The sequence below is a fragment of the Cyprinus carpio genome, chromosome A19 (genome assembly GCF_018340385.1).
Source record: "Cyprinus carpio isolate SPL01 chromosome A19, ASM1834038v1, whole genome shotgun sequence".
Classification (NCBI taxonomy): domain Eukaryota; kingdom Metazoa; phylum Chordata; class Actinopteri; order Cypriniformes; family Cyprinidae; genus Cyprinus; species Cyprinus carpio.
The window spans coordinates 19,481,379-19,491,168 of NC_056590.1; the positions used below are offsets into that span (position 1 = coordinate 19,481,379).

A 9,790-nucleotide genomic window follows, 5' to 3' on the forward strand; every position below is an offset into this window, starting at 1 on the left:
GCACTACTAAATGTGTGCACCATATGCTTTTATAAAACATATATGTGTCGCAAAACACAGAAAATGCTTACTCATATTTCAGCCAATCAAGTACTATCTAATAAAACAGTAAGCACGAGGCTATTTTTAGACACATGTGGCATTCTTCAACTATAGCTGACCACATGACCACAGGTAGATGTGATCTTTTCATAAAACAATCTGAGCTTTACAACACAAGGGTATAGTGATGGCTTTTTGGTAGAAGGTTGAATCTGTTTATTTTGTGGGAAAGTAAGCAAAACCACTTGTTTGTGTACTGGAATTACCCAGATTCAGATGCATAAACGTGAAATGCTCATTTAGATAATGACAATCTGTCAGTGTGATTTAAACTGTCTTTTCTTCCAGCTAGCTGACTGAAACATCCTGTGAATGCTGTGAATAAACAAAGAACATGACATAGTGTGAACTTTTTTTGCACACACTTCTACAAATTCTTTATTTACTAAAAAAATACAATAGTTACTTTTTTGTCATTATTAATTATGTATAATCTAATGAAATTGTACTATTTATGTAAGGTATTTCTGAACAATGTTACATCTATTGTATTGTCTAATATGAATATTTAATGTTCATGCATTTTGTGTGTATTAAAATGTCACAGCCATTGAGAAATGACTATTACATTTATTGCAACAATAAACAGCGCCATTAGATGATGAACGGTTAGTGTAATTATAAGTCTTTCATCTGTTTTTTTTTTTCAGCTCTCTTTATGGCCTGCTTATGTTGCATGAGCTAAATATTTGAGAGGAATAAATGTCTCTAATTAATACTCCATATGGTTACCATTAAGATTTCAGTGCCTAATGCACTGTATGAACACAACCTTAGCCAAACAAAGCCATGATACTGAGAGCTTGTTTGTGTGGTTGTTTGGATACAGAGGCTCAACAAGCTTCTGCACTGCAGTTTAGATGCAGAATATTAAACAGGTATTAAAATGTTACGATTTCCAAAAATGTTCATGTCTATAAGAGCAATAAAAAAAATATTACAATGCAAAATGAAAGTCTCCCACCTCTCATTTCTTTAATTAAACATGCCTCCTACTAGTTTGAAGAAAGATAGCAGTGGCTTTTTAGTAAAGACATATCTACATTCAATTATAAGTGTTTACGAATTTACACACACCCAAAAATATCCATAAAATGTTAAGTCATGTATGCAATAAAACTTGTTCCTATAACATTCTATTGCAGCATTATCTATTAACATTTTGGCTTCAGTGTTTATAAGGAAGAAACTGCGTGCTTCATAGTGAAGTTAAAAAAAATGCACATATCCTCAAAAAAATCACTTTAGGTGCTTGACTATATAAAGTAAACCAAGAAAAACATTTTTTCTTGATTTACTTTAATAGTGAAGTTTAATCTTGAAACATACTGAAACTGCAATTGGGTGAATCTCACATAAGCCCATAAGGAGTATGTCTTGGTCATATTTCACCCTAAAATTAAAAGAAATAAATTATATGGTCTTTATATAATATAATAAAACAATACATTACTAAGATTCTAATGATTCACCACAGAATAATTGGAATTTAAAAAAAAATTCAAAAGTAAAACATCCAAACACATAACAGTAAATGTGAACAACCATCATAAAAATAATGGACACTTTGTTTCTATTTGATTTTAGGGTGAAATTTCTGAAAGCCCATTCCATCACAGAATTTAAAAAAATACAAGAACCTAAAGGCAACTGTCTTTTTATTTCTAATTACAAGATGTAAACTCAGAATTCTGAGTAAAAAAAAAAAAATAATATATATATATATATATATATATATATATATATATATATATATATATATATATATATATATATATATATATATATCTGAATTGGGAAATGTAAACTCAGAAGTGCAAGAAAAAAAGTGCAAAGAAAAAAATATGTTTATATCCCACAATTCTGAGTCTTAGTTAAAAAGTCACAATTATGCTTTCATATTTTTTTTATCCATGGCGGAAAAGGCTTCCATAGAAAAGTGACCTGGACATGTATGCGAAAGATTTGCTTAACCCAGTGCAAAAATATTACAGTCCATAGCATTGTGTCGATAGTTTAAATGTCTATGCTCATAAACTAATAGTCCTCATCTGCATTTCTATTACTGTGGTCAGGCATCACGTAGACAGACTTCCCCTTCTTCTTGCGGCCTTTGGCGTTCTCTAGCTCAGGTACTGATGTTAAAGACAGATAGGCAGCTATGCTGCTCCTCACACCGTAGCTCATCATGTTATCTTTGCTGTCCATGTTATCCAGCTCGCCTGTGCTCATCAGCTGTGACCTATTCATGTGGAGACATACCAGTCATTCACAGCTCACACTACTGCTCGTCACAAGCTCAGCAAGTGGAGGAAATGCTTAGCAGGAGCTAAAAAAAACGGAGACTTACTTATTCACATTCTTCCAATCCAAGTTATGGCGCATTACCACAGGTGGTGCTTCCCGGGTTGTTCTCGACGCAGGGTTGGACAGAGCTAGACACGGAGTGCTGAGAGCACAACATATACCATCTGATGAGTCTGAGGGAAAACCAAAACACATTAACATTCATGTATCACATGCTCATTCTACATTACAAGCAGAATATGAGAGTTTTGTCTTTAGTTCTCACCAGAGTAGTGATTGACCATGTCCTCTAGACACTGAAAGGTAAGCCGTGGGGAGATGTAGTACCAGCTATTAGTCAGACGGAATATTTTATAGTGCTTTATGGTCCTGTGTCTCACAGAGAGAGAATATACACCTGCAGGGAACAGCAGTTATGTCTGCAATGTCATTTTCACTTGCACTGACACTGATATTGCTGAAATATGTGTCAATGGAAAATTTTCTGTGGTTAGTATGCAACAGTAAATGACAGTTCCAGGTAATTACCTCTCTCTTGCGGACTTTCTCTAATAAGGAATGATCCAACACCGTTACCAGGCAGTAACAAAAGCTCTTCTGCCTTTTGTCTGCTAATCCCCTCAAACAGCCATCTTTAGAAACATAACATCAAAGAGGAAGTGATGTTAACAACTGAAAACTGACTTCACAATTTTATTCTATCTTTTTTCAAAATTAAGATTTTATTTAAATAATGTTCTTCATAAATAAATGTATACTAGTGTAACTTGTTTAATGGTTTTATTTATTTTTTTATAGAAAGATAAGTGTTTCACATGATATGGTCTACATATAGTATATAATAAAGTTTTGGGTCAGTAAGATTTTAATTTTGTTTTGTTTTATAGAAATTATTAGTATTCAGCATGATGCATTAAGCAAAAGTGACAGTAAAGACATTAATGGTATAATACAAATATTTATTTTTCAAATAAATGCTGTAACTAAATGCTCTTTTTTAAACTTTTCTATTAATCAAAGCATTTTAAAAATGCATCATGTTTTCCACAAAAAGCAGCACAATTGTGCTCAACAATGACAATAGTAAAAAATATTTCTTGAGCAGCAAATGACCATATTAGAAGGATTTCTAAAGGACCGTGTGACAATAAAGATTCATATAATTAATTTATTTTATATATAAATTTATATTAAATTGTAATAATATTCACAACATTACTGTTTTACTGTAATTTTACCAAATAAATCTAGTCTTGCTATGCATAAGAGACTTTTTTTGAAAAACAAACAAACAAAAATCTTACCGACCCCAAACATCTGAGCGGTATTGTAAATAACAAAGGCTTTAATACTCTGAAAGAGAATACAGGAAATTGTCTCTTGTGTCACTGATAATTCAGTACTTATTTTTTCAAATTTTTTTTTTGATTTTGGGATTTTTTTTTTGGGTTATTAAGGAAAATTAATCAATGAGAATAATAAGCAGAAAATTAGTCTACAATTACCCATGATAAACCTTTGCCACATAATTACTTGGAATGTAATTCTCAGTTCCTTGTTGACGAGAACGTACTTTCCACCAGCAACCCTCTCTGTGAAGCATTGACGAGTAAATAAAAAGACATTTAATAGGTTGCAGGTGTATACATGTACAGTATATATATTAATATAAATTAAAATGAAAATAAAATAAGCATTTCACAAGCTGCTGATGCATTATATATTAATAGGCATTTATTGTTATATAGCATCAAGCACATTGTATTTCACTGAAGAACACTTACTGAGAAAGACCTTTGAGTTTGTCCCCGATCTTAAAGATCGGTTCACTAATGTCTCGACATGGGTAATCAGAGAGCACCACAAGACTGTCACAGTCTGTAAATGTAGATGAACAAGCTGTATAAAAGACGCATATTAATACATATTTAGGCAACAGATTTCCCATACAGCAGATGAGGAACCATAGCTTACCTTTAAACATGCTATCAGAGTTGTCTGGCTCTGGGTTTGTCTTTTCCTGCCTCATCACATTCCCCATGATGGCCGTTTAGAGGCCGCAACTCTACGGATGCTGGAATTTTAAATGCATATTTCAGTTCATGCGAGGGAGAGCATGAGTTTTGCATCTGATAGTCCAACAGCTAATGCAACAGCTGTTTTAATTTTGCAACTTCCTCTCGTCTATTGTGTTATCTCTACCAAAAAATAGAACAGGGAAGCTGGAGAGCCCGAGTCTACCACTATTTCTCACTAAACTCCTTCCTGACAATGTTCATTGTTATTTAAATCGCATTTCTACAGAATATTCTTTTTTTTTTTTTTATCTTTTTATGGTGATTTGTTTGTTTGTTTATTCATATTATTTTAGTCATTAAAAACACATGGAGTCATAAATTGCCCTGTTTGTTTTGGTCTCATCACTTAAAATGTAATTTTTTGCATCACAGGCCTTTAACTAACCTTGCCATGAAGTCTAAATTTGGACATAAATGGACATTTTTTTATGCTCATAAATTTGTAATTTAATGTTTCGTAACCATTATAAATCAAACCATGGACAGTGGGAGGTTACTGAAAAGATAACACGCAAACAGCATCCCAACACTTGACACTTTTTGCCCCCCAGTGAAACACCATATAAATGTCAAACCTCCATTTTTACTTCCCTCTCCACACCAACAGAAATATGCTAGGCACATAAAATAGTTTTCTTACCTTTCACTTTAAGCAGCTAAATATCCATGTTTCCTTCAGAGGGCAAAGCTTCAGTTCTGGCTAGCTGCTCCCAATAAAGTTGAAGCAGGTGGTTTAGAGTAAAGAAATACTGCCCTGGTCTCAGACCGAAGGCCAGCAGTAAGAGCAGTTGTGTTGTGAGTGGCCTTCACTGCTCTGCAGACTTATCTAAACTGAGCGATGGTCTACTGAAAACAGCACATAGCCACATACTTCCTCTGGTAAAATAAGGAAGAGTTCCATAACCTTGCCTTCCTTCATCCCCTCAACGTGCAACAACAGAAATGATTATAAATTCTTAATGCAAATATAAATACAGTACAGCAAATGATTTTTTTAATGCAAATAAGTACAGTTTGCAATGTTTACGCGTAGGTTTACGTTTTAAATACGAGATTTTAGTGCTCTCAGTATCATAGAGTGCTCAAATGGGTGTTGTGCAACTTCCTGTGTATGGCATTAGTGGGTGAATGTCTGTGTGTGAGCACGTCTACATCTCAGTAGCATAATGCCTACCAGACATTAAAATGGCTTTAATGATACAAAATGTAGTGCTAAACATTAGCCTTTTGACATTAGCCTTGGTGTTTTCATTATCGTTACTTAAGTTTTTATATGACACTGCAGATCCACCTATATGATATACTATAAAAGGTAGCTACACAACTGAGAATTTAGCATTTATCCTCCAAATGAGAGTTTATTTTTGTACATTTTCAGACATTAACTGGAAAAAAGGAAATGTGTCTGTTCATGCATGAGTGGTTATGCATACTACATGCCACTTATACATGTGAAAAATAACATAACCATCTTAATGTGCTAGTGGGGGACCAAACATTATGCCTCTGGAGACCTATAATAGTTTTACAGCTGATGCAACTGCAAAACGCTTAAAAGTAACCATTTATTTTATTACATTGAAATCACCGCCATATCAACCAGTTGTATTCTTTGCATTGTGAAACTAAAAGATATGTGACAGATGTCTCAAGAGTATTTCTGCTTTCTAAATGTCCCTTTTTGTGCAATGCTATGAATATTCAACTAACTGCTGGCTTTGTCTAAGTACCTCATTTTCTCTGGTTTGGAGACTAGAACTTCTTTAATTTGTATAGTTGTATAACTTTGTTATTAGCAGAAACACATTAAATAAACTGAGTTAAATACGTAAATAGCTTTTACTGCTTTGAACACACTTTTAAACAGTCTTTCTACTTTAAACTCTCCTTTTTAAGAAGGGGATACTTAATGATGCCACATTTGAATTTGTTGTCAGTCTAGCTGCCATGTCCTACCAGTCACCCTGTTTCCTGCCATTTTCACACTTTTAGACAGGTCACAGTATTCATTACCGCTGATGCAGTTATCAAAGTTTTAAATTAAGCATAACAGATCAGGTGGGGGCAACTGTCCAATTTTTATATGCACTGGTGTAAATATATGAGCTCAGAACTGTTAAAGTCTAAAAAAGATGTGTTCATCAAATTTAATTTGGGAATAGATATGATACATATCTGTATTACTGTATACAGACTGCCAAAATAATCTTAAAGTATAGTAATGAAATACAATCACTCAAGTCCCCCCCCCACCTCCATTTCTCCTGATTGTGTTTTGTTTTTGTTGTTGTTGTTGTTTTTTTTGTGGAAAACTGATTTTATGTCCTTGGAGGTTTGATTAGACTAAAGCTCAGCTGTGTCTCTCTTTTCTAATGCTCTCATAAAGAATCATAATTGGATGAGCAGAAACAGAGGAGGATTATAAAGTTCAGCTCTACCATCACGTGGAGACAACACTTAACCTCATCATTAATTCACACTATTTGCTTCATTACTTTTCTTTATGCTCAACATGATAATTAAACCCTCAAAATGATCATGTCGTATAAAAAGCATTTCCAAAAGTTTAGCTGCGGCTTACATCTTAATGTCTTTTTCCATTGAAAAATATGTGCACTTTTTACTTTTTGACAGGGAATTGGAATCAAAAATGTACTGAGTGATCCCAGTCTGGAAAAGCCATCAGTGCTCTACAGATCAGCTGCGTTTTATCTGCTCACTTCTTGCCCATTTTCAAACTGATTTTTTTTTCCCAAAAGCTACAAACCAGCTGATGCCAATACCACAAATATGACTCTATTTAATTACGTTATTTTTTTTTTTGTGAGATCACAATCGTTTTCATTTAAACTCAACAAAATGTTTGCTGACTTACTTCACATTATTAAGTAGCATGTGGAATTCACTTCAAACCTGTGGTGTCTATGATATCACCTTCTATTCATTTTAAAATGATACAAATTTTTCTGTACATGATTCAAATAAAATGGCATTTATCTATATTTTCAGCTCTGTTTTGGACTGCACCCAGGCTCGTATGTCAGCCTTCACGCTAATTCAAATGAACCCCAGAGCAATCACACCAGAGTTTGTTTTAATCAAACCAAACCTGCCACATGTGAACATGCTCTAAAAGTATCATTTTCAGTAGCGACAGTAGTGCAGAATATCATCTGAGGGTACTCACAGAGGGGAAATTTTGTTTCTTACTATTAAAGGGGTTACTCCACCGCAAAATGAAAAATTTGTCATTAATCACTTACCCCCATATCGTTCCAAACCCGTAAAAGCTTTGTTCATCTTCGGAACACAATTTAAGATATTTTGGATGAAAATCGGGAGGCTTAAGGCTGTCCCATAGACTGCCAAGTTAGTAACACTGTCAAGGTCCAGGAAAATATAAAAAGCATCGTCAGAATACTCCATCTGCCATCAGTGATTCAACCGTAATGTTATGAAGCAACGAGAATACTTTTTGTACATGAAGAAAAGAAAAACAATGAATTTATTTGACTTTATTCTATAATTTGTGTCTGTTGTGTTTATCGTAGTGAGATTTTGGCATTTTTGGGATTTATGATCTTTTGTGTCTTCTGTGTTTGGCAGGTTGGGTGTTTTCTTTTTTGTATTTTAGCATAAATACATGTAAAAAATTTGTAGTTGTTGTGAGGTTGAAAAAGAATAGCGTGATGAAGTTGTGTTATGTTAGGATTTGTCAAAATGGCGTATTCTCATTGCTTCATAACATTACGGTTGAATCACTGATGGCAGATGGAGTATTCTGACGATGCTTTTCATACTTTCCTGGACCTTGACACTGTTATTTATTTGGCAGTCTATGGAAAAGTCTCAAGCCTCCTGGTTTTAATCAAAAATATCTTAAATTGTGTTCCGAAGACGAACAAAGCTTTTACGGGTTTGGAATGACATGGGGGTAAGTGAATAATGACAAAATTTTCATTTTGGAATGGAGTATCCCTTTAAAAACAAAAAAACAACTCATGGTCGAAGACATACATTAGGGTGACCAGACGTGCCATTTTCCCAGGACACGTCCTGGCCAATATTTCTATATTGGCTAAAATATTCAGGTTTTGGCTTTGGTTTCCTGTTTTTATACTTAATGAAGGTAATGATCGTTTGACCAATAACATGCAGACATTGTACGTAATCGACCAAAGGTGGGATCTACTGAGAACGGTCAAATCGATGCAAATACGTGTACATATTAGTGTTGGACTTGAAGCAGCACTGAGCGTACCGATCGGTGTATGACATCAAAGTACCATGAGAGGGATTCAAAAGCACAAGAAGCCGTCTGCTCTCTAGAGCTCTCACGGTACTTTGTCATACAACAATTGGTCTGCACAGCGCAAACAAACCAAAACGTGGATATTTCAGGCAATATAAAAATCGTGGCCAGGGCCTGTCCTGGGAAAATGGCACATTTGGTCACCCAATCCTAAATAGTCATCTCTCTTTCACACAGGGCTGTCCTGAACTGATGTGGGGCATGGTGCGAGGTAGAGCGCAGGGTCCCCCTCTGTCCATTCGTGACCGCATTCCCATGGTGTCCAGTCGTGATTCCATGAGGGTAGAGGGTTGCCCCCAAGATTCCCTCAAAAGCAGGGCCTGGTGCGACCGTACTATATAAATTAGGATGTTTGGACTGTATTTACTACTATAAATTAACCTGTTCAACTTTGAATCCCTAATTTTTTATACCAGCAAAATGTCTCTGGGTAAATTATATATAATTATTATAACTGTATACATAATTAATATTGAATATTTTTTGACTTACAAATTCATTGCCCCTTTACCTACATAAGTTAGCCATTTGTAGTAAAGCTAACTATATTTCCATAATAGTTAGCTTTTGATAACATACATTAACTTTGCAATACATCAAAGTAGTTTCCCAACAGTGTTTTAGGTTAAACGTGTCTTTTTGTCATTTCCTGTAAGGCATAATAGGATTGGTTGATGGCTGCAGAGCTCTAGACAGACCACAGCAGATATGGGCCCCTCATGCAAACTGAAGCCACAATGTAGACTTGAGTGGAAACTCTGACATAGAACAGTGTAATTAAGTCACAGTGCAAATTAAGCATTGTGGGTATAACATCACACTGCACACAGTTAGATGGAACTCAGCAGACACAGCACTAAGGCAGCAACACGTGGCAGAGCTCTGTGTTAGCCAGGTCTAATGACTCTGAGCTGTCTCACAGTAATAGGCTGCCTCAAGCAAAAACAAAACTACAGCCATCCAGTGGTGAATGAAGCCATTTTTAAATAGA

The 9,790-nt window shown here is 34.9% G+C and overlaps 1 protein-coding gene across 2 annotated transcripts; it reads right to left on the reverse strand.

Moving 5' to 3' along the window:
- Positions 1–1,897: 1,897 nt before the first annotated feature.
- Positions 1,898–5,507, reverse strand: LOC109111617 (src-like-adapter). Of its 2 annotated transcripts, none has more exons than XM_042776926.1 (8): positions 5,128–5,507; positions 4,384–4,483; positions 4,194–4,308; positions 3,915–4,001; positions 2,938–3,041; positions 2,675–2,806; positions 2,453–2,582; positions 1,898–2,344 (listed from the first exon to the last, which is right to left on the reverse strand). In XM_042776926.1, exons 2-8 carry the CDS (start codon positions 4,448–4,450, stop codon positions 2,140–2,142), a joined length of 840 nt encoding a protein of 279 aa, XP_042632860.1. In that variant the 5' UTR covers positions 4,451–4,483; positions 5,128–5,507; the 3' UTR covers positions 1,898–2,139. The 2 variants fall into 2 exon arrangements, with proteins under 2 accessions (XP_042632860.1, XP_018980120.2); XM_019124575.2 differs by having other exon boundaries at positions 4,194–4,287; positions 5,128–5,496.
- Positions 5,508–9,790: the final 4,283 nt, after the last annotated feature.

Excerpts from the sequence above, each read along its gene's own strand:
- LOC109111617 (XM_042776926.1), bottom strand. The coding sequence starts at position 4,450 with ATGGGGAATGTGATGAGGCAGGAAAAGACAAACCCAGAGCCAGACAAC. Across the intron at positions 3,042-3,914 it reads GTGGCAAAGGTTTATCATGG|ATGGCTGTTTGAGGGGATTA; the intron begins GTAATTGTAGAC and ends ATGTTTCTAAAG. Across the intron at positions 2,345-2,452 it reads GATTGGAAGAATGTGAATAA|GTCACAGCTGATGAGCACAG; the intron begins GTAAGTCTCCGT and ends CCACATGAATAG.